The sequence below is a fragment of the Salvia hispanica genome, chromosome 4 (assembly GCF_023119035.1).
Source record: "Salvia hispanica cultivar TCC Black 2014 chromosome 4, UniMelb_Shisp_WGS_1.0, whole genome shotgun sequence".
Taxonomy (NCBI): domain Eukaryota; kingdom Viridiplantae; phylum Streptophyta; class Magnoliopsida; order Lamiales; family Lamiaceae; genus Salvia; species Salvia hispanica.
Genome location: NC_062968.1, coordinates 26,041,580 through 26,066,437, shown reverse-complemented (window position 1 = coordinate 26,066,437; position 24,858 = coordinate 26,041,580). Strand labels below are relative to the sequence as shown.

General features: G+C 36.9%; 4 protein-coding genes across 7 annotated transcripts in view; 1 reads left to right on the top strand and 3 right to left on the bottom strand.

Moving 5' to 3' along the window:
• The window catches only part of LOC125220782 (probable glutathione peroxidase 4), a 1,321-nt gene extending 860 nt beyond the window's left edge, over window positions 1-461 (bottom strand). Inside the window, exons 1-2 of the mRNA XM_048122920.1 lie at window positions 224-461; window positions 48-124 (exon numbers count right to left, since the gene is read on the bottom strand). Of these exons, the coding sequence (XP_047978877.1) occupies window positions 48-124; window positions 224-277 (131 nt within the window). The 5' untranslated portion in view covers window positions 278-461. The remainder of the gene's footprint in view (window positions 1-47; window positions 125-223) is intronic.
• Window positions 462-1,415: 954 nt separating this feature from the next.
• On the bottom strand, window positions 1,416-10,114 carry LOC125217740 (protein HUA2-LIKE 3-like). 2 transcript variants are annotated; one of them, XM_048119263.1, is made up of 12 exons: window positions 9,720-10,113; window positions 8,285-8,361; window positions 5,525-7,489; window positions 4,985-5,438; window positions 4,503-4,611; window positions 4,289-4,395; window positions 3,999-4,183; window positions 2,725-3,130; window positions 2,167-2,626; window positions 1,932-2,090; window positions 1,741-1,792; window positions 1,416-1,665 (listed from the first exon to the last, which is right to left on the bottom strand). In XM_048119263.1, the coding sequence occupies exons 1-11, from the start codon at window positions 9,840-9,842 to the stop codon at window positions 1,770-1,772; spliced, it is 4,068 nt and encodes a 1,355-aa protein (XP_047975220.1). In that variant the 5' UTR covers window positions 9,843-10,113; the 3' UTR covers window positions 1,416-1,665; window positions 1,741-1,769. The 2 variants fall into 2 exon arrangements, with proteins under 2 accessions (XP_047975220.1, XP_047975219.1); XM_048119262.1 differs by lacking the exon at window positions 1,416-1,665 and having other exon boundaries at window positions 1,756-1,812; window positions 1,902-2,090; window positions 9,720-10,114.
• Window positions 10,115-16,750: 6,636 nt separating this feature from the next.
• Window positions 16,751-21,964, top strand: LOC125222495 (CSC1-like protein At4g02900). 3 transcript variants are annotated; one of them, XM_048125143.1, is made up of 14 exons: window positions 16,751-16,871; window positions 17,177-17,212; window positions 17,659-17,761; window positions 17,878-18,219; window positions 18,385-18,534; window positions 18,691-18,826; window positions 19,003-19,104; window positions 19,473-19,592; window positions 19,678-19,758; window positions 20,004-20,344; window positions 20,455-20,700; window positions 20,836-21,160; window positions 21,235-21,468; window positions 21,556-21,964. In XM_048125143.1, exons 4-14 carry the CDS (start codon window positions 17,906-17,908, stop codon window positions 21,820-21,822), a joined length of 2,316 nt encoding a protein of 771 aa, XP_047981100.1. In that variant the 5' UTR covers window positions 16,751-16,871; window positions 17,177-17,212; window positions 17,659-17,761; window positions 17,878-17,905; the 3' UTR covers window positions 21,823-21,964. The 3 variants fall into 3 exon arrangements, with proteins under 3 accessions (XP_047981100.1, XP_047981099.1, XP_047981101.1); XM_048125142.1 differs by lacking the exon at window positions 17,177-17,212; XM_048125144.1 differs by lacking the exons at window positions 17,177-17,212; window positions 21,556-21,964 and having other exon boundaries at window positions 20,836-21,360.
• A 65-nt stretch (window positions 21,965-22,029) lies between these two features.
• Window positions 22,030-24,443, bottom strand: LOC125222496 (protein PALE CRESS, chloroplastic). The gene is made up of 6 exons (XM_048125145.1): window positions 24,208-24,443; window positions 23,942-24,136; window positions 23,413-23,499; window positions 23,161-23,211; window positions 22,894-23,073; window positions 22,030-22,515 (listed from the first exon to the last, which is right to left on the bottom strand). Exons 1-6 carry the CDS (start codon window positions 24,403-24,405, stop codon window positions 22,282-22,284), a joined length of 945 nt encoding a protein of 314 aa, XP_047981102.1. The 5' UTR covers window positions 24,406-24,443; the 3' UTR covers window positions 22,030-22,281.
• Window positions 24,444-24,858: the final 415 nt, after the last annotated feature.

The window sequence follows — 24,858 nt, the reverse complement described above, 5'->3', positions numbered from 1 at the left end:
TGAATTTTTTCTTCAAAAAAATAAAAACAAATAAGGAATCTAATCACCATTTTGAAGCGACATTAACAACAAGCAAGACTTTCCCTTTATAGCTACTGAGGTTCACATCATTACCCTTGCTGTCCTGCTCAAAACCAATCAAAATTGAATCTTTACACACAATTGACAAGCAAGAAACGGTTTTTCTCAGACAACACCCCAAAAAGAGGATTAAAAATCGAACCTTTACTGTAAATTCGTGTATGGATTTTTCTGGGACTGAAGAAGAAGCGCCCATCTCTCTCTCGACAGATGATGGATGTGTGAATGCAAATTTAAAGATTGAAAATTTTGTGATGCTGATGTGAATGGGATTAGAGTGATCACATGAATTGGGTAAATGGGATTATCTTGCATCATTATACAGCTGTTTTTTTATTCAATGTTTGGAAAAAGGGGCTCACATTTTTGCCAGACCAGTGTCAAACTGTCAATGCTGTATGCTTATTTATTTTTCAACAACTCTTTCGAATAAGTATTTAATTATTGTACACTTGAAAATTGAAATGGAGTTCTGCTCATTTATGTCACAATAATAGTTAAGTTTGCAAATTATCATATGCTCCTTCCATTTTAGGTTAATTAATTTATACTCATTTTATAATCATCTCTAATTAATTGACTGATTTTTTTGGAAAGCTCTCTTTATCTTATCTATTTTATTCTCTATTATAGTAATAGTAATACTTTATTATCTTCACAATAATTTATTAAATATTTTTTTTCTTCATTGATAGTATATCCAAAAGAATTGTCTGAATTAATTGGAAATAGATGGAGTGGCAGAAAATTAGTGCCTTTGGATAGATGAACATTATGTTTTCATAAAATTAGTCATGCCCAATGTTAAAATTTTAAAACACTAGTAGCGTTTAACGATTGATACATATATGACGACCAAGTGCGTTATAATTGGTAAAACGTCTCATCTCCGATCAATAAGTTGAGTTTTAAATCACCTTAGAATCATCTATGTGTATGGGATGGATATAAATTTTAGTTAAAAAGGAAAGATAAACGTATACATAAACGAAATAATCATGATTCCAAGTAGAAAAGATAACTTAGATAGTTTGACATAATAAGAGGATAACTTAGATAGTTTGATGTAATCATTACTAAGTAGAACAAAATAACAGGATGGTTGATTATTAACTATGAAATCATTATTTATCACGAAATTAATTCTTAATCAGTTTCAAAGTTCTAACTATGAAATCATTATTTATCACGAAATTAATTCTTAATCAGTTTCAAAGTTCTAACTATTTGATTAGTGTGTGAAATAGAGTAGAAAAGCATAACCACTCTGACTTAAAAGTAAATTACTCTATTTTTAGTGCCAGTCTTAATCACACTACTCAAGAGCAGAAGAATTCAGACAAATCAACTTAGGAAATTATATACTGAATATCAATAGCATCAGACATTTTTACACACAGAAATTACAGTTGATGACACTTCAATGTTAATTTCAAATCCTACAAAAATGTAAACACTGTCAAAATTTGTAAACACTGTCAGCCCCTGAATGCATATATACAATTGAATGAAATCTCATGCTCATTTTCTTCCTTGCTCACAGTATTAAGGCAAGTCGAGCCACAGCTTCGAAACATATCCAACCTAGCAAAGAGATGACATAATAAGCGAAAAGACGAATAACGAGACTGACTAAAACAGCTTGTCAACCAATAATACCACAGTTCGAAGCAGCTGTCTCGGAAATATTATCTTGGTCTCCAGAAAGGACCTAAAACACAACCGCGGTAACTAAGGTAAGAGCGTAGTGTTCAGGTCGAACTTTCACAAAGTGCCAATTGTTATGCATGTGTAAAAAAGCTTGGTAAATTCTTATTAACCTTTATGCCATCTGGGGATAGATTCCATACCTCTATTTGCCACAGGAACAGGACCTTCGAAAGATGACCTGTTAAATTGCCTGTGGTTCATGGGTCGTGGAGGAAAATTCCATCTATTGTCAGGAAATGGTGGCTCACGAGGAGGACTGCAGTATGGCATGGGTGAACGATCATCTGGGTAGCATGGACCTGGGAGAGAAAGAAAGGAAAGATAAATAAGGAGTGACAATAAGACTAGGGCGCAAGCAGGGAAAAACGGACTTACCAGAGATTGACGGAAATGGAGGTCTCCAGCATTCCCCAATATTGTCATGTGGTACAAATTTATTCCTGCCACGAGCCTTATAGAAGTTCCCATTATCTACATCGCGTATGTGATATCTATTGGAATGTGAGGATGGTGGAGTATTCCTTCGTGCTTGTATCCTTTGTCCATGGATATAAGAAAACCGATTTGAAGGAGCAGGGTGAGGAGGTCGCAAATGAAAACCCTTGTTGAGAGAATCAGTTTGTCGGTTGCTATAAGAAGCCCGACTTGATACATGGGAGGTAGGCCGATCGCCGTACGAACACACACTATTAGAATCGGTCATCTGTCTATGCCTCTGGCCTTCAAAATCTTTATTTTCACGAACATAATGGCGCACAGCATCTGTAGCCGTTGGCTTGACTCTTGCCACAATACTCAGATTTGATCTGTTGGCATGATAATTTCTCTTGTACTCCTGCAGATGCACAAACATCATATTGATAGTAAATAACTTCAGCACTTACTCATCCAACAAAGTAGCAGCAGTTGTAGTAAGCTAGGATAGAAAGAAACCTGACGACTAGAATAAGGCTTTGACTTGCAAGGTAAGTTAGAACTTGATAATGAAGCAGATGTAAGTGCCCCATCCTTAGGTTCCTGAGGGGTAAATGGTGCTTCATAATGGTTTTCGGATTGATGATTTGGTATCGTCTGATCTGCTCCAGTAATATTACTGGTGGAAGCAATTTCTCCTTCACAACATGGAATCACATCCTCCATTTCAAGCTCGCCATCGACATCTTCCAAGATATGGATGCGCTTATCAACTGCTGGAACTGGAGTATTCTCTCCTTCGCTATTTTTAACATTATGCTCTGGAGTAACAGCCTCATAGCCCTCTCCATCGGAATCAGTTCCACCATCAATATCTCTAAGCATATGAGGCATACAGAAACCAGGAAGCTGAATGCTTGAATTGCTAAAGAAAAAGATGAAGCAGTTAGTAATAATCTGGAATTTTCTCATCATATTTAAAGACAACAGCCAATTTAAAACACAAGATTAAACCTTCATGTTATTAGTTAGATTACAACATTTGTTACATGTGTACATAATTCAATAGGTATTATATGAAATAAGGTTCATGATTTTCCCTCTACAACTAGTTATAATGGTGGAACGGTATCCATCTTATATAGTACTCCCTCCGTCCCAAGATATTAGACCCCTTTCTTTTGGGCACAGGAATTTAGGAGATGTTTTGTGGTGTAAGTGGAGTTGGTAATAAAGTAAATTTTTACCACAAATAGAAATGGCTCAAGTATGTTGGGACACCCCAAAATGGTATATGGGTCTAATATCTTGGGACGGAGGGAGTATAACATTATCGTCTTTTTACATACAGGTAATATATACACATACATATACAACAATCGGTATATAAAGTGTGGTATAAGAGCTGATCACAAAATTGAAACATGTCTTCAGGTTTAATTCTGACTTGGGACAAAATTAAAGCCAATTTCTACAGGAAAATGGAACTTGAAACTTGAAATGTAAATTATGTAACCAATTAATACTAGATTCATAAACTTAGTATCTTAATAGCGTATCGTTGTGGCTTTAGACCTAATAAAAATCCGATCAAAATGGAACTTCCAGAGACACCAATAACTGTTAAATTCATAGATATAAACAAATTAAGGCTATACGTACTGCAACCAAACCAACTCATCTACCATATTTAAGTGCGGCAAGAATCTAAAAAAGTTCGATCACATAAAGCCACTTTAATATGTTCAAGACATAGGCTATATATACTGCAAGTTGCAACCAAACCAACTCACCTTCCATACTCATCCACACCCTCCAGTTCTCTTATAGGATCATCAAAAGCCCTTTCATTTCTCAAGGGTCGATGAGAGCCAACAAGAGGATATGAACCCGTACCACAAATGACATCAAGCTCACGGATATGGTGGTGGATTATTGATTCAGGAAGGATCTTTCGTTGCTGCCACACTCTCAAAACCTACCCATCAACAGAGTAAAGGGGGGTGTTACAGAATAGTTTTCTCAAGTAAGAATCATGATAAGAAGGTCAAATAGCTGCACAGTTGGGAATCAGTCTACTAACTTTCAAACACTGTCGATGATTTTCACAAGAGCTACGACCAGGAGCAGCAGCTAATAATAATCGGGGTAGAAGTGCCTGGATTGCAGATGGATAAACACCACCATCACCTGAGAGCAATATGATTCGGTATAAATATCTTGCATGATACCATAACCACAAAGGAGGTACATAGAAGGTTACACAATTTGCAATCATACTGCAAGGAATAACTTACCCTTGATGCCTCGGGAGCACTGCATAATAGAATCAACAAGTAAAAACAAGTCAACCTTTTTCCGCAAAGTTGACTCCCTTTCCAAATTTTGGGCAAGTATTTCCACCACCTAGATCACAAAAAGGAAAAGTTATCACTAAACTGCCACTGGAGGTGCCCTCTACAACATCTAACAGCATTTATCTCCAAGCAAACCATTTCACAAAAGATCAGCTACATGTTTTTTTATATCAAGTCATGCAGCAGACCAATAACAGAATCGGGACATAGGGATAATCAAAGTACCTACCACGGAATGCATAACATAGCAAATTTGGTTGCTCACAGACAAGTAAAAGACTCGATGTATAAATAGTTGAAGAACTTAACTTAAAAATCCTATGGGTGCTATTAATAGTTTACTACTGCAAATTATTCACACTAAACCACATCTTAGAAAATTTTGGGGCCAAAAAACGCTCTGCATTATAAGAAAAATCTACCTTAGTTGCAAAACCAAGTTTTGCACAGTCAATTGCTATCCGTGTAGCTTGGCCTATGCTCTCTTTGGTTCTTGTCAATGATCTAATGATTGCTTGAAAGGACGACAAAGATTCCCCTTTGCTGGTACATTTTCCAGCAAGTTTAGTCTTTTCCAGATGCAACGGGGCATCTGTACTGGAAGAGCTATTATGCTCATTATTATTGTCTAATGAACCTAAGTTGCATCCGGAAGAACTTGGAGAAGATGCTTTTGCACCATCTGCCCCATCAGTCAATGATGAGGTAGACTGAGCGACTGAAACAGTTCTATCTTCTATGTGGTCATAGGATGTTGAAGTGGAATGTAGTATAGAATGACGATGACTGCTATCCAGAACCTTCGTAGGAGTATCATCTGAGAGCACAACACTTGAGCCCAAAGATGCTGAACATGCTTCTTCCAGAAACTCAGTCCTTAAAATAGAAATATGAAATACCAACATTATAAAGCTAATTAAAACAAGAAATCAAAAACCCTGGACAGGGATAGTAAAGTTTACCGCTTACTGTCGTGGTTTGTCTTATTTGGTTCATCACCTTTACCATCTGCACTATCAAGCTGGACACGGGTGTCACCATTAGGTGAACAACCGGTACTTCCTTCCACATAGTTAGAATCTAAGTTCATCTGCGAAATATCAGGATCAGATGTCTCAGCAACTTCTTTCAAGTCTGAACATACAGTCTTGGAGTGATCGGCAAAAGACATTGTCGTACCGACTGTATTGCAGTTCAGATGAGTGGACTGCTCACTAATATTAACAGAATCTTGTTTAACATGATGCTCAGCATCAGTTTCTACAGGAAGATCATTTAACATGCACAAATTTACTCGTTTACTGTCAGCACCTTCCACACATTCAACTGAACTTCTGTACCTTACAGGATCTGAACTATCAATACCACGAGTTTTAGTTTCTGAATCACTTTTTGGGGTTTCTGCCTCCGACTTTGTACGGAACTCAGAAGCATGCACTAGAGAGTCACCATTTCTTAGGTTCTTAGTCGATTTCGATTCCAATTCAACCTCATCTCTTTTTCCCATTGACAGTTCAGAGCTTTCCAAAAAGGGAGCATTAATTTGAATATTTGGAGCTGCTGAGCAATCTGAAGCTCGTTCAGAATATTCAGCAACATTAGCAGACATAGCCTCCAAGGCACGATGAAGGCGTTTAGATGGAGGTAAAGCAGCTTCCCCATCCACATAATTCTTTCTAGTCACAGAAAGGATAGGCTTCACAAGACTTGCATGTGATAGAAATGAAAAGGTTGGACCTTCTCCAACGGATTCCTTGTCGGCACCGTCTACCTGGAGACTTGGATGCTCAGAGGACTCTGTAACAACACTGCCAGGAGCTTCAGACATTTTTTCTTCTTTAAGTACTAAAGTGACTTCTTCCTCCGCTGTTGGTGATAGAATCCCCATACGAACTCTGGCTCTCTTTACTAGAGGCAAGTGTTGATCACCATCATCCTTAGCATACTTTTGGGCTGTTTTCTCACTAAAAGTGGGGGAAACACAATCATTTCTCAGCATTCCTGCATCTGAAGCTACTACATCAGGTTTAGCTGCCTCAACAGTATCATTATTGTGTCTTTTTCTGTTTGGTTTCCTTCTTTTCTTAAAGATAATATTGCTACTTTGAAAGTCAAGGCTATTGCTTAACTCACTGTTCCCCTCAGTATTTTCAGTGAAGGGCTGCTCCAATCCCACTGGCTTACAACCAGAGTCATCATTGTTACTAAGGGTGTCAGAGTCCCCAGTCATAATTCCAGAATCACTCTCTTCAATGCTATCACTTGATACAAAAGCAAGTGAGCCAACATCCTCACCAACAGAATCATCAGTTGACTTCACAATCCTCTTACTTCTTCTAAAAGATCTATCATCTGATACATTTGCACCTGAGCATCTAGAGCTCCTGGTGTTGATGGTAGAAGGTATCAGGGTACTTTGGGGTCTATTAGCAGCTACCCTTGATGAACTTCTCAACACAGGAACAGATTTCCTTCTCCTTGCACCACTTTTCCTAGAAACATCGGATTGGTCCCTTGCCAAATAAGTTGCAGATATAGGTTTTTCTGTAGACACCCTTTTAGAAGGTATCTCGTCCAATTGCATGTCCTCATCCTGTAAAGCATCTTCCGCAGCTGCAGCTAAAGCAGCTTCAGTTAAAGAATTCAGATCATGAGTGGTCCCAGTAGAAAGTTGTTTAACTGTAACCACTACTGCATCATCTTTCACACATTCAGTCAAAGGTCCATCTCTGTTCTCATTGGCTATATTAGTTCCATCTGTATCATTAGTCTTGGAGACTTTATCTTGTTTCTTCAATTTCTCAAAGCAATTTATTATGTCATTCACTGCTCGGACAAAATCAGTGCCTTTCCCGTGGCGTCTTCCTACTAGAGATGCCTTCTTCTCTTCCGTGAATTCTTCTACATCAGCATGATTACAGAAAGCACTGCACAAGACCCATTTCAGAAAGAAAAAAAGGATCATAAACAGTAACATAGGCCATGGTAATAATTCAGCCATAATATCAGCTATCTGCATGCACTACTAATGTAGCATTAAACACAAATGAAAAAAAAGTATAATTCCATTTAATGGCTATCATTCAAAATTGGATATCATTTATATATTTGCACACAACACACACACACACACACACACACACATGTACATATATACAATTAAATTAGATTTTAATCTAGTTCAAGGAAATGTGATACCTACATTACTGGAAGACAAATGACTAGACTCGTCAGAATTATGTTTGCTCAATCAGCAAAACACTCTTTCAAACCAATAAAAATTAACTTCCCAACTGACTAATGCCTGTCTAAACTAACACGATTCAAGGTTTCGACATTATTATTACTTTATAGAAGTTCAACTGAATCGTGCATAGCTTATGCATTATAAACCATTAGTGTTGTAAGTACATCAATGTCGATGCATGTATCTGTAACAGAGATACTAAACATGCAGTTAAAGAATGCGGGCAGCACTAAAAGGTGAAGTGCTAAATTAATATCAACGAGGATACACAAAGCAAAGCATTTACAAGCGTACTGCGGGAACTTGATGAATAGGAATCCAAATAAAGAAGCTCACTGAGTGATTCTAATTCATTCTATTAAGTATAGTTTTATCAGAATAGGAATTTCATAAATCAATGAAAAGGGAAACTGAAGAACAAGGGGGAAATTTAGAAATTAAAAAGCAATATAACCTGAGAAAGCAAATAACTCACATTTGTTCAGTACCAAAAAAATGTACTACTACTTTCTTCGAGTCAGCAGTGTAACCCCACTGTTCTGGCTCACTCACCTGCCATGGAAAATTTGGGAGAAACACACAGTCAGCATTGTTTTAAAACTTTCAATAGCTCCCCTGGAAAAAGTTGGGAAATTTTCACCAAAAAATTTGTCTAAGCCATGAATGTTCAGATCAAAAAACTGAATCATCAAAGAAAAATTATTTGTGGAGAATCGAATTGGTAAAATATGTGAATCATGTGAGATGTCCATCCAAAGCATGCTCCATAAAACAATAGGATCCTAAGCCAATTCCCTATATAGTAAATCACCAAAGCCACCTATACTATCTAATAACAGAAAATTGGTGCGAATGAGTTTGGTAAGTTCATTAAGAGAAGTTATTATATTGGAAAGATGTATAAAGGTTATACGATTTGTGCTCAGGCTTGCAACCTTCATGCATTCCCAAAACCCACAAAACTCTGAGCCATATAGGATAGAAAACTACGATCTAACTGAAAAGTTACATTCCTTTCTCCAAATTTGAAAGAAGAAAACTATAAGATATATGAATCAAGGCATGGTAAAATCAATGGGGTGGCAATGCATTCATTTCTCATCCCAGATCATCTCTACTCTCTACCATTAGATACGTCAAATCCATTTATGCGTCTATTGGGGCCTATAGGTGAACGAAGAAGGGTACCATGCACAAATATAATAAAAATATACAATAACCAAAATACTTTCTCTATATCTTATACTATACATTTATTTGATCAATGTCAATAAGTGTCATCATGATGCTTATATACAATTCTAAATGGGAAATTTGAATCAAACGCCAGATAAAAATCTTTACTATGATGCTTATATATATAACCAAGTCATATATGATAAACTTTTCTGATAACATACTAAACTAAACCAAACTAAACTAACATCCCAATACGTCTTGGGTGGTATGGTCCCACAAGTTCATGCCAAAAACCTGATCCTACCAGAATTCAAATACTACTGCTATACTCCAGTGCTGTCAACAACCAGGAAGCCACTTAATAGCTAGACGAATAGTAGACCAATACAATCTCAAGAAGGCAAGAACTCACAGTAATCCAATCCAATCCAATCTTATTCTTCTTATATTCCTTAAAAACAACTTGCAATTACGTTTCTCAAGTTCTTTAGATACAATGCTAACTTACCAAAATCAACATTAAGTTTGACTGCAAACCTACTTCACGAGGGCAAGAAAACAGATTCCAATCCAAAATTATAACTATCACATCAGATTCATAGATACCAAAAAACAACACAAAAAAATTCCAAAACTGTAACTAATATAACTAGCAATCACTACAGCCTCACTAAACATCCACCCCCAAAACTAATTCAATCAATCAATAAAAAGGTAAATTAAAGACATACCGCCGCCGGCCAAGCCGGAAATCCTTTGACTTTAGCAAGCACGAGATCGCCTACCTTCCACTCCCGCCGGGCGGCAGCTGCTGCCGCAGCTTTATTGGCACCTTTTCTCCTTCCCGGCGCCATTCAACTACTACTTCAACTAATTATCCCCACACATTCAGCAATCAAATCCAGTAACAACATAAAACCCTAGTATCCTGCTCTAATTTTCGCATGTAACGCCAATTATTCTCCAAAAAGGAAATTGAGTGCAAAATAAGAACTTCGTGGCTCATATATAACTGAGTGCAGTGAGGTGAGCCCTAATCCCCATCACATAGCGTGGGGTTGGGGTAGTAAGAGAATGGTGTTGGGTGAGTTTTTGTGGAAGGAAAGCTGTGATAATTGAAGAAAACAGATATGAATGTATTGGTTTCTTTTCGTGAAGGCGTTTGTGCTAACGTGCGCAGCTGTAGATACTGCGTTATCGTAAACGTACGGGACTTCGGCCCAAATCCGTTTACATATATGTCCAATTTTGGGGCCCATTACTGTTTCTATTTGTTCATCGGAGAAATTAGTGGTGTGTGTGTTATGAAAGATACTCAATTTAGTGGTACTAATTATTTGTAATTTCAAATGCTCATTCTCTCCATAAAAAAAAATAGTCTTATTTACGGAAGCTATGAGTTTTAACGAGAAATTAATAAAGTAAGAAATAATAAGAGAAAAAAGTAGGTAATATAAGAGAGAGTAAGTGAAAAAGTAGATAATGTAAGAGATAATAAGCCAAAAAATGAATAAAATATGAGAGAGAAGAAAAAAAAGATAAAATATAAAATATGACTTTTTTATTTTTAGAAATAATACTATTTTTTATGAACATCTCAATGTGGCAAAATGAAATTATTTAATGAAATTATTTTTCATTAGTAAGAGTAAGTGTGAACTGGGATGTGCACTTGTCATACTACTAAATTTATCGCTTCTTTAATTTTCTTTTATTACTACTATCATGAATTGTACTCCTTATTTTCATAAAAATAACAGTATAAGTAAGTTGGTAAGTACAGGCAATCGCACGGAATATGAAGAAGACTCGTAGTCGTCGTGTTACTTGGAAGTTCATTCCAGATTTCTAGGCATATTTTATACTTTATGCTAACATGTAGGAGTAATATAAAGAATACTCCCTCCGTCCTCCATTAAGAGTCACACTTTGATCGGACACGAGTTTTAAAAAATGTAAATAAAAGTTGATTGAAAAAGTTAGTGGAATATGGGACCCATTTATTTATATTAATTTTATAATAAAATGTGAGTGAATTGAGTTAGTGGAATGTGGAACCTACTTACTATTTATGGTAAAAATGAAGTGTGACTCTTAATTGTGGACGGATCGAAATGGAAAAGTGTGACTCTTAATCGGGGAAGGAGGGAGTAGTATATTACTCCCTCTGTTCCAATGAAACATAAAATATTTGATTTTCAGCATATAATTTTGTGCATTGTTGTTTTATGAGTTAATAAAGAAAAATAAAGGAAGAATAAAAATAAAGTAAAAATAGTATTATTCCCATTAAATATTTTATTTTTAATAAAATAATTATAAAATAAATATTTTTATTTTAAATAGGACAGAGAGACTATTGCTAATTCCATAGCGCCGCTTAAAACTCGGTATATACATCCAATTTAAAATTTTGAATCTAAAAAAAATAGTGATGTACTAACAAATCTTAACAACTAAGAAAACGAAAGAGGATATATTCAAAGTGGGATCGGAGTTCTAGATTTGTCTATGCCGAGCAATATTTTGAATTTACAATTGATATACAGTCATTTATGAATGAGATGAGACGATTTTTAAATAAAAATTGTAACAACTCACTACGTATATACTTCCAAGTTATACTCTATTCCCAAAAAATTAAAACCCAAATATCTTTTTAATGTATCTAATGGGCTGTCAATAATATTATAATATCACTTTAAATAAAATTTCTCAATAAGGAGATTACTTTAACATGGCCTATAGTAATATGCAATTCCCAATTGCCTAAAATGTTTATCTTTCCCCCCTAAAAAAATGTGATGACATAATATCGAAGGCATGAATTCATAATTCATACAAATACACTCAAAATTTGATTATAGCACAAGATTCTTATTTTGCTACCTCTTGAGAAACAATTGTCTATGTCAAAATTTTAACAGTATCTGAATAGTACATTATGCTTTTGGGTTAGTACAAACGGTGTTGGCATTTTGGTCATGACATTAAATAAGAAGAGCATAAAACTAGCTACTACCGAACAATTTAAACGAATTAAGCACAAAAGGAAAGTGACAAATGACAACAACATTAATATATGGAGTAAATGCCAAAATTGATCTTGAATATATGTTCATTTTACGATTTTAGTTCTAAACTTTATCTTTTGAATTTTTTGGTCCTGTACATTTTTAATTGGATCACAGTTGGTCCTCCGTTAACAATTCCGTTAACTATTTTGACCAACTTGAAGATGTTGACTATGATTACCACCCCTGCTTAAAACCTTAATTACTTTGGGTTATCATCTTCCGAAACACACTCTCAATCAATCCGAGTGCTAGTTCGCCCACAGCCGCCGCCCGCCCCCACGCACCCCCTCCCTCCACAGCCCCCGCCGCCGAGAAGTCGTTCATCTCATCAACAAAATCGTCGACCCCTACGCCTTTGGCTCCGGCGGTTTGGACACTCCGTTTCGCTTCGAGCCCGACAGGATCGACTCGGAGATGAGGAGATGCCTCGAGAGCAGGAATTTGAGCTTCTATCTCGACGAAGACAGGGGGATTTTGTACCTGCAATTCTCCATGTCTGACTGCACACTAGCTGAGGCGATGCTGTCGGAGGGGAGAATGGGTGGGAAGACGGAGGAGAGAAGAGGACTGCCGCCGGAGGCGGCGACGGACGGCCGTGCTGGAGGGCGGCGGCAGCAGCAGTGAGAATGAAGAGATTCTCTCTCATCAATTTGGGGTAGGATTATCGAGGAAGATGATGACTTGGAAAGAAGATGATAACCCCTAAGTAATTAAGGTTTTAAATTAGGAAGTGATAATCACAATCAATATGTTCAAGTTGGTCAAAATAAGGATTAAAATGGTTGACTATTAAAATATTAACGGAATAGTTAACGGATGATCAATTGTGATCTGATTTAAAATGCACAGAATGATAAAAAATCAAAAGATAGAGTCTAGGACCAAAATTGTTAAATAGGCATACATTGAGAACTAATTTTGGCCTTTACTCTTAATACTCTTAATATATGTAGTAAAAGTTTGATATTCTATTAATGTGGCCACATCCCACTTGCGTCTTTCCCTAAACGGCAAGGTTTTTCAATAGCCACTTGGGCACACATTTTAATGCTTTCTTCATTTAAATTTTACTAGTAATACTTATGTTATTATCTTCCAGAAAACATGTAAATTTAAAGATATATTTTTAAAATTGAAAATGTATACATTTTAAAATACACCTTTGGTTGGGAAATGAATTTTTATGAAGTAGAGGTAAATATAGTATAGTGATTATGTCTCTTTATCTTATTATATATCATTTCTCTTATAGATGCTCTTATTGGGATAAATAATCTAAAGAGTCAGCAATATTTAATCAAACACTAAGAAGTTCTGATTTTTAAAATTAGTAAAAAAATTGTGATATTAGAAATTTTTTATTTGTCGCATAAAAAAAATAGACGATCATATCGAATATGGAATCGAATGAATCATATGTAGATAGCACTTATACTCCTATTTAGTTAAATGATAGTAATGTGTATTCATATACAATGTAATGTCGTTTGATTGAAAAACATCATACGTAAGTGATCGTATATTTTATTGCCTTGTGTTAATTGATAGCTTGTTTGGCTTAATTTGTGAAAGTGTAAATAGAGTGAATTTGTTGGATCAAATTAAATTTTTTTTAAAAATAATTTACACTTTTTCGTAGTATTCCATGTTTGGACAAACAGATTAATAGTATTAAACCTTTCGTCCTAGTAACTTTTTTTATCTATGAATTATTGTATACAGTACGACATTTTTAGTATGTTAAATAGAAGAAAAAATAATGTTTCCATTTTAAAAATGAATTTGTAGGATATGGGTATTAAGTTAACCGTAAAGTAAATAATACTCTGAAATTGAGTTTGAATCCATCTTGACACTTATTTTAAAATTTTATTTATTCTATCAACTTTAAGAATAATGAATCCGACAGCACATGGTTGGAATATAATTTAATCCAAATCCAAATTAAGCAACGCAATTAGTCCGTAGTCCGACACGTGTACCTTGGAAAGATATTTTGAATCCACGTGTCCCTCGCTCACCCCTTACAAGGTGGATTTTTCCCATGTTCCGCCACTCGCGTGTATTATTGTCCAATAAAAACCCACCACGTGTCCCCAAAAATAAAGTTGTTTCCGCGATGGGCGAGTGGGGGAGCTCGACCCAGCGAGTCCGCCAACGAGCGAGCACGTGAAGTGGGACATCCGCACGCTGGCCAAGCGCCTCCTGTGGCGCCAAGCTCCTCTTCTTCTGCGGCGGATGCGACTTCGCAGTGAGGAGGCAGTTCCGCCTGGGCGGTTCTCGAAGACGTCCTCTACGTGAGCGAGGAAGGGGAAGGGGGAAACGACGTCGTGGGGAAAGTGTTTCGGTCATTTTTCAAGTCGAGGACGCGGGAGCGGCAGATCGGGTTCGAGGAGGGGGTGCGTTGCCCGTAGAGGGTGTGGAGCATGACGGCGGCGCGGCTGATCCCGCGAGGAAGCTCGGGTCCAGCGGAGTACTTCGTGTGCCTCAACGGGCACCTCCACGGCCTCTGCTGGCTGGTGCACCTCTCCTCCGACGATGAAGATGGCGGAAATCGGAATTGCATCAATTCACCCAACAACGCTAATAATTGATGCAATTACATAATCAATCGGTGCAAGGAGCGGAGATGAAGACGACGCTGATCGGAATTACATCGTTGACGCAATTAATACGTATTAAATCGGGATTAGTGGAATATTAAACCGGAAATGCAAATTTTATTTTTAATGTCCATTGGCGTCGGTGTTGGGATATATATTTTGTAGGATTAAAAATTACACTGACTTTGGAAACGAGTAGAATGAATTTCGATATTTTTATCTTGTTACTGAGAAATTTTTGTATTATGTCGTTTACTCATATTTTTCACCCTTTTGTGTATGCGTTGCATGTGTTGCATGCATCAATAAGTTTGCATTAGTGTATTTAGTATTCAAGGCAATTTGTGAAAAAAGTCAAATTATGTAACTTTAAACTTTTTAAACTTTTTAATTATAAAACGTTATTAACATAATATTTCAACAAATTAGTAGCATATTTATATTTAAATTTAAATTATTTATGAAGTCTGCAATGGATCAAATTCATTGACAATATTGTCCTTGCATAGTTTTTTCGATGTTATATTAAATATAATTTCATCCAAATTAGATTCTTGGCTCTTCGCAAAACTGAAATTTTAATATTGATGATTTTGTCTATTTTTTAAAGTTATTAATATAATCAGAGTTTAATCAAAATTTATAAATTTTTATTGCAATTTTCACTTTTTCCTGTCCCGGAATTTTTTATTTTCATGAGTGACATCTTAATAGAGTACTACATATTTATTTGCCCTAATTAGCTTATATTTTTATGAAATTTTAAATGAATATATCAAATAAAAAAACTAGGAACACTTTCCCAAAAAGGAATCGAAAATAATTTTAATTCCAATTCATGTGACTTTAGTTGAGATTTGTGAAGCGTACAAATTATGTCTGCCTTTACTTATTCTTTAAGTAAGATCTCAATCTCATCATGAATTGGCCGATACTTGTTTTTATGTATGTATATATACGCATTAATCCAGAAATAAAATAAATATATTTACTTCCAAGTGTTGAACTGTTGCACCTTTTAATTATAACTCGTAAAACAAAGACGCATCAATTCTCCAAATGGAGATTTCTGACAAATCAAATGACAATGTTGTTTCAAGAATTAGTCAAATATAATCATCTTTTGCTTTGATATTATCAAAAGACTAATTAGTTAATATCAATGTGAATATTTTAGAATTTCCACACGACTACAATCTACAATACATATTACATTAAATATATACTACTCCGTAGGAGTATTTGTTTTGCATAAATATAGAGCACATTTCATTTTCCTCTATTTGAAGAAAAAAAAAGGTGTCGAATAAAATTTGAATTATGAAGTACCTATCTCTAATTAATATTCGCAATTTTAATTTCAAACAATATATTTCAATCGTTACTTTCAATCGTTATAATAACCAACAACTTTTTTTCAAACTAGAAATAGAAGACTTCGAATTTAACCCATGAGAAAGCCTTCAAAAATAGAATATCGACTGAATACTTTCAGCGGCCAAAATCAATTTTATAAAATAATCTTAGTAATATAGTACAAGTTTTAATATAAAATTAATAAATTAAGAAAAAAAAAGATAAAATATTTGAAATACTATTAAAGGAAAAATGAGACACACCTTACTAGAATAAAAACTTATCACAAATAAAGAATAACTAGTTTTCACAAACGAACCAACTTGAAGAAATGACTATTTTCATGAACAGGATGGTATTATAAAAAACTACTACAAATTAGATTGAATATCGAAACAATAAATTTAGAGAAACATTTCAAAATCATATGAAAATATACTACTTCTGTCTATTAATAATATTTTAATTATTTTATCTCTATCTCATTATTTTATAATTTCGTATGCAAACTCGTGACGACCACTACCAAGACTATTTTACGTGGACGGCGCAATATATAAATAAATCATGAAAATTGTAGATAGTAGTTTTCCAACAATGGAGTAGGGGGCAAAATGGTAATTTGAATATTTGAAAATGCTGGTTGTATTGCGGTTATTAACGTTGAGAAAGAACAAATGTGTGTTGAGAAAACGAGAAAATCGGGAAGCAAAAAAAGAGCCGCGTTCTCCTTGCCGCCCTTGCCCTCGCCACCTCCGCCTCCGCCTCCTCCGCCGCCTAGATTCCATAATTCCTCTCTCTTCCACTCCGAGGAGACTAGGGAGACCGTTCCTCTCCATCAATATAGGTAATATCTCCCTCCACATTTCTCTACATTTCAACCACAACAATCTATCACATCTTCATTTTGTTCCGAAATTAGCTCGGAAACAAGTTTTTTTTGTTCTCCTCTTGTTTGTATGCGAACATTTGGCGTTTGATTTTTTTTTTTTTAAAGTTTTGGAATTAGTTTTTTTTTTCGATGAATATTTTGTTTTCTGATATCGAATAGCGAGCAAATGATTCAAAGAATTGATGTTAATGATGTGAGTGTTCGTTGAAATTAGAAGGATAATAGCATTGATCCTCTGTTTCGTGATATGTTCTTCGTAGAATGAGTTGCGTGCCGCATAAGAGGCATCAATATAGGTAATATTTTCCTCTACATTTCTAAACATTTCAACCACAACAATTTATCATCAGTCTTTCTGTTAGCGTTATTTTTAACTTCGTTTTGGCTCAGCAATTAGCTCGGAAACTAGTTATGTGTTCTCCTTTTTGTTTATATGCGAACATTTTGCGTTTGATTATTTGTTTGCTTAATTTTTATGTTTTTGAATTAGTTTTTGGTTGTTCGCTGATATTTGTTTTCTGATACCGGATAACGAGCGAATGATTCGATACATTGATGTAGGATGTTATGGTGTTATGCTGTGAGTTTTCATTGAAATTAGAGGGATAATATAGCATTGATCCTACGTTTTGTGATCTGTTCTTCGTAGAATGAGCTGTGTGCCGCATAAGAGGTTGCTAGTACAGTATCATAGTTCTGATCTGGAGTTATTTTGTAGTAATTCCTTTTCTTATTTTTTCAGGTTATTTATGGTAGGATGATTTAATGGCCTGTGATGTTGTATTCGACATGTTTTAGGAGTTCACAGAGATTGGTCTAGCTGATCAACAAGCTTCTAAAAGATTGTAAGTGGCAAGTGAGAATGTTTTCGATTAATAGTGAAACTTTCGATGTTATCTTTTTTCTTTATATTATTGAGGCAACTTTGATCACTTATCTGGTATTCATCTCATTCGAGCAGAGTTAATCGGTGATCGTTAGATAAGAGGATGGCCAGTGTTCAAGATATTGTCGTAGCAGCTTCCATCAATCTGTTATCTGTACTGGCGTTTCTTCTAGCTTTTGCATTCTTAAGGCTCCAACCGTTTTGCGATAGAGTCTACTTTCCAAAATGGTACAAAAAGGGCATACGAGAGAGCCCCAAGAAAACGGGAACTGCGCTGAAGAAGTTTGTGAACTTAGATTTCAGAACATATTTAAGGTTTTGGAAATGGATGCCTGAGGCGTTAAGAATGCCGGAGCCTGAGCTGATAGAGCATGCAGGACTTGATGCTGCTGTGTACGTAAGGATTTATCTTCTTGGGTAAGTGCATAAGATTTGAGGTTATGACTTTGGTACGATGATATAGATTTGAAGGGAAAAACAGTTAAAGACACCAATTACTTTTTTAGTACTAGTATTATCCAAATTTACAAATCCAGCATTCTATGTTTTTTCTTTAGTGTGATGAAGAAATTTCAAATGCAGATTGAAAATCTTTGTTCCTATTACTTTCCTTGCATTTGCTGTATTGGTGCCCATTAATTGGACTGGAGAATCGCTGGATAAAATAAAAGATATAACGTACAGCAACATCGACAAGCTTTCTATATCTAATGTATCTCCAGGATCTTTGAGGTGAGAACTAGTTTTATTTTACTAGATATATTCATCTACTTTAGATCTATGGGCTTTGAAATGCTTAAGGAGGAAAACAAACACTGTTTTGATAATTTTTAATGCTATTTCATCTGGTAAATAGTACTCAGTAAAGCTGATAGCCCCTTTTCCCAGGTTCATAGCACACATTGCAATGGCATATGTATTCACATTTTGGACGTGTTATTCCCTTTACAAAGAATACAAGATTGTAATGACCAAGAGGTTGGAATTCTTAGCTGCTGAAAACCGTCGGCCAGATCAATTCACTGTGAGTTTATAAACTATGCTCCCTGCATCCATAGATGCTTATGTATAAGTTATTACAAATATTGATCGACCAACTTTACCAATTGATCCTTAAAATGGGAATTTTTTAGCCTGGGCTCCATTCTAACACTCTATTGCTATAAGATGTGTGGATGACACTTGCCATTTCATTTTCAGGTCCTAGTGAGAAATGTTCCCCCAGACCCTGACGAATCAGTTAGCGAGCATGTGGAACATTTCTTTTGTGTGAATCATGCTGATACTTATCTCATGCATCAGGTGCGTGTTCAGTTTGCCGCTATATTTCACAAGTTATGGGAATGCACGCACACACACACACACACGCATATCCTCTTTTTGTTCACCAGACTTTGGACAAGAAGATTGGTTAATGATGAGAAATGAGCCTAAGGGAGAGAGGTCTGGCACTTTTAAAACCCAAACTTGTTCAAATTAGATGTGACGAGTTGGATTCCAACCATCTTAGCTGCTCTTTGCGTGATTGTAGTAATTATAAAATAATATTATTCCAACATCAAGGGAATCATAAAGTCAATGTTTAGCAGATTTCAATTTAAATCAATTTGACCCGAATACATTTGATTCCAACCTTTTAACTCTATATTGCTTGTTGATAACTGGTTTAGGTTGTATATAACGCAAACAAACTAGCCACTTTGGTTGAGACGAAGAAAGGTTTGCACAACTGGCAAACATATTATCAAACAAGATATGAGAGAAACCCAAAAGCTAGGCCAAGAACAAAGGTAAGTTGTTTGCTCGTAAATTTCTTACTTTGAAGATAATGCTATATAGAAGAACTTATCATCTCATATTTTCTTGAGTTTATAGAAAGGTTTTTGGGGGCTTTGGGGAGAAAACGTGGATGCCATTGATTACTACACAGCAGAAATTGAGAAGATAAATGGAGAAGTAAGCCTGCTAGTCTACATAATGCCATGCTTGGTTGTTATTCCATTATAGTTTGCTTGATTCATGCTATGTAAATATGTTGTTGTTTCAAATTCAGAGATCTTATTCAGTAACCTAAGTGATTATCATCGATTAGTAGGAAACGAAGATAGTTACATTGAGCTAGTAACAAGTGTACTTCAATGACCTACAATGACCTATCTTTAAGTTCATTCTTTTTTTTGTTACCTTTCTCTCTGGATCAGGAAGCTGCTGAAAGAGAAAAAGTTATGAGCGACCCAAATGCGATAGTTCCGGCAGCATTTGTTTCATTCCGATCTAGATGGGGAGCAGCTGTTTGTGCTCAAACACAACAATCAAGCAATCCAACCATCTGGTTGACTGAATGGGCGCCTGAGCCACGCAATGTCTACTGGGAGAATCTTGCAATACCATATGTTGAGCTTGCTGTGAAAAGACTGCTAATGGCTGTTGCTATGTTTTTCCTCACCTTCTTTTTTATGATCCCTATAGCATTTGTTCAATCCATGGCAAGCATTGAAGGCATCGAAAAGGTTTTTCCATTCCTCAAACCAGTGATCGAAACGTGAGCTCAAATCTATATAATATTTGTCTTCCTCTGCACATAACTTCCTTTAGCATGCACCATGCTTTACCCACCTTCATCATCATCTTCTTCTTCTTCTTCTTCTTCAGGGAAAGGGTCAAATCCGTTGTTCAAGGCTTTCTTCCCGGCATTGCTTTGAAGATATTCTTGGTTCTTCTTCCCACAATTCTCATGTCAATGTCCAAAGTAGAAGGTCTCACCTCTTTTTCATCTCTGGACCGAAGAACAGCTGGAAAATATCATTTGTTCATAATTGTAAACGTCTTCTTCGGAAGTATCATCACAGGAGCAGCGTTCGAGCAGCTCCAGAAATTCCTCAACCAGGCACCATCAGAGTACGTTGCTTACTCTCTTCTTGTAGCTTGCAATTGCAACACATACACATTGTTAAGAATCCACTAGCAAGTTGTTTTTGTGAAAGTTCATTTTTGCTTGATCGTTAACGAGTCCCTTTTTTCGCTGCCTTGCAGAATCCCGAGAACAGTGGGTGTTGCCATCCCAATGAAAGCTACCTTCTTTATTACTTACATCATGGTTGATGGTTGGGCCGGGATTGCTGCAGAGGTCCTCCGAATAGTTCCTCTCGTTCTGTTCCACCTGAAAAACACATTCATAGTCAAGACCGAAAAGGACAGGGAAGAAGCAATGGATGCCGGTGGCATCAATTTCTACATAACAGAACCTCGGATACAACTGTATTTCTTGTTGGGGCTCGTATATGCAACAGTCACTCCCTTCATCCTTCCTTTCATCATCGTCTTCTTCGCCTTCGCATATCTGGTTTTCCGCCACCAGGTATGCTCGTATCACTCTGGGACCACCCTCGTTAGTTCTCACCTGCTAAAAGCACGTCTGGTTCTCCCCCGCAGATCATAAACGTATACGATCAGAAATACGAGAGTGCAGCTTCATTCTGGCCAGATATACACCGTCGTGTGATCATAGGCTTGATAATGTCGCAGCTGCTTCTAATGGGGCTGCTGAGCACAAAAGGTGTTTCTAAATCAACTCCGGTGTTGCTAGTGCTCCCTGTCTTGACCATCTGGTTTCATCGGTTTTGTAAGGGCCGTTTCGAATCTGCATTCGTGAAGTTCCCGCTGCAGGTATATTCGACTTCCATCCTCCTCCAGCTTGTTGTTAATCGAGCCATGTTTACAACCGCGCGTTTTTCCTTTTCGTGGTGCGTACAGGATGCTGTGATCAAGGACACGTTGGAGAAGGCAACGGAGCCAAACTTGGACTTGAAAGCATACCTACACAATGCTTACACACATCCCGTGTTCAAGCCCGTTGAGGCCGAGAGAACGGTATTCATCGATGAGGAGGAGAACAATCCTCTTGTCACCACCAAGAGGACTTCACGTCGGGAGAACGGTGGCGGGGGCAGGGGCGGCGACGGCGGTGGTGGTAGTAAACCTGATTCTGGAAGGGTTACTCCCCGTGTTGTATTAGATTGAGAAGAACCCCAAGTTTCTAAGGGGTTTGTATTTTCGTATATTCATATTCTTTTATTTGGTGCTTCATTGCCCCATATAACTTTGTATTATAAGGTCAAATATACATGTTTGAGCCTTTAATTTTACTAAGAATGACGTGTTTAATCTATTTTCGTTTTGTTTTTGTGAAGGATCGATAATAACTTCTCATTTACCCGTTAATCGAGATGACTCAAATCCCGATCTATTGATAGAAGGAAAATGGAGAAGCATCTTACAAGCTAAGTACTTCATTTTTCACTTAATAATCCATGTCAAATTTTCCGGCATACTAAAGCTAGCAACGACATCAAGGTGGCATTTTTTACCCGATTTGGACGATTTGGACTCGACTCGTGTATTTGGAAGATCAGCTACACCGGTGATGGATCTCAACGTTAGCTTGATGCATCTGCTCGACAACTCCAAACCTGAGCACAATTACCATGTCAAATTAACGGCCAGCTCTAAGAGAGCCAGCACTTGATCAACGGCCCGTTGTTTCTCCTGCCATTTCAACCTACTTGCAACTGATTCCGGGTCCAGAGCTTGTGTAGTCATGGCTTTTTCGTGCTCGGACCGCACCTCCTGGAGGAACACATCGACCTCTCTCACAAAATCGACCCTTAGAAGAACATCGTCAGCCTCAATGTTTGGCCTCATTGGCCCGTGATGCTAAATAAACAGCCAAACGTTATCAAGAAAGAAACCATGAGAATCAAGACGAATATAGAAAATGGCAACTTTCCGCATTTTACAAAAAAACTCTTTTCAATTAAAAAACCTCAACTTTGGAAAAAGTTTGATTTGTGTCCCACCTTACAGAATCCGATGATAAATGATGATTCACCTCACCGGAGTATACTATTGAATATTGCAGATTCCGGCAAGGTGACTTATTATTTTGATGCCGGATTATGTAAAGCGGGACATAATCAAACTTTGAAGTGAAAATGAAAACTGAGAATACATTTTGGAAAACGGTCAAAGTTGGAGACAGTGAGCCGAGGAAACATGCACCTAATACCAGAAAGGCGAGGCGAGTGATTTTACCTTATCAAGGTCGAATCCAGCAGGTACGAGGATGCTGAAAGGATCCTCTCTGGGAAAGGTTTCGATCATGAGCTTCTTGCATGCCTTGAGCCACCCGTCGTGATCGAATCCATCGTGCATATTCAACATCTCGTTCAACAATCTCATCGCTGGAGTGGCCTCCCTCACCAAGATCTCAGTCTAAGAACGAGAGAATAATTCGGAAAATTGTGACAAAATAATACTGCGTCCAATCCAATAACAACAGAACATGAGAAGTGAAGTTACCTCAACCCTCCTGTACAAGAGATCAAGACTTCTAATGGCATCCTTTTCTTCCTGAAATAAATATTCATGATTAAATCTCCCAATCTCAACAACTAAATTATTACTCCATTTCTAAATTGGGAATCATCATCATCATCATCCTTGCCATATCAACAACATAAATTTTATCAATCAACACTAAAGTATTGCGTTCATATAAAAAGTAAAACATCTAAATTCACATTAACAGACATTGGGGACACAATAACTCACATCACGTCGAGCAAGATCAAGGCGATTCCATATCACCAAAAGAACCAGTTCAGTGAGTTCGCCTTTCTCTGCAGCTTCCACAATTCTCTGCAGTGTAAGTGCGTCATCCAATACTAGCTCGAAACAATAGCTAACATCACAGATGAAGAAATACTAACACAAAAAGGTGATCGAATTCTCGAGTAAGGCTACTTATTATACAACTATGAAAATTCTAGAGAAGCAACTGGAAAATCAGTTTTCCGCAGCGACATATACACCTCGTCTGCAACAGCTTACTGGAATGAGGAGATTCGCGTAAAACGCATTGGTTTGAAGCCAATTCAATAATCAATTCACATTCAATTTCTCATCTTCCTCCCATTTCTCTTTTATGCAACTTTTCTCCACAATTTCAACAGTATACCTCTCTTTTCCCCTAAATTGTCTTCAATGGAGATAACATTCGACTTGTCAAATTTCGAAATTAGCTTCTCTCTAAACCCTAAACCCCCAAATTCATGCTGTTGAAAGAGAGAGAAAGCAGTACCTCTTCGACCTCTTCAGCAGATCTAATGAAGCTGGAGACCAATTTCTTAGCTTTTCTCAGATCTTCGTCGCGATAATTTTTTAGGCGCAATCCGATTTGACGATACTCATCGACTTTTCTCTCTTCTTCCTCGTCCTCCTCTTGCCGCCTCTTGTGAAACTCCTTCGTCTTTTCCCTCTGCCTAGCTTGCCATTCCTACACACACGCGCGCGCAGATTGAGAAAACGTAGAAATTGAATTGTGGAGCAAACGGAGCGAATTCATACATCATCGTAGTACTCTTTAGGGAGGCCAGGTATGTAATCCTGCTCTTCTATCTTCTTGCATCTCTGTGTAATTGAGCTAGCAACGGATAATTGAGGGGAGAAGCTGCGATTGAAACACGAGTGTGTGGGAAATGTTGATAACGGCCATGAATTATTGAAGCTTGAGCTTGTTAGCAGCTGCAAAAATTTTGCCTCCATTTCTTCGTCTCTCTTTTACCGGTTTCAGTTATATTATCCCTAAACACCAGAGTGTAGTAACTAAATGAAATATTTTATTGAAATTGTATTTTTTTATTTTTTTAACGAACCCGCCCTTTTGACGGAATCCGACTAATCCTGCTCGACCGGACTTGCGGATTAAGTATTGAAATTGTATTTTTGTCACGACCGCGCCTTACTAAGGATAGCATTGCTCGGTGAATCGTAACTAGGGGAGGGGAAAAAGAAGAGGGGATAGAAAGGGGATGAAAGAATTAACAATACGACACTCAAATACGTTTTAATAAGATAAAGAAGGTTCACAAGGCAGGATATGAGTGAACCGAATCTAAATTCTCATAGTTGACTGTCAATTCAGTTGACCAAACATGTTTGAAAGAGTTGACAGAACATTGGATGATGTATCTATCCGAGTAAGTCCCGACATACCAA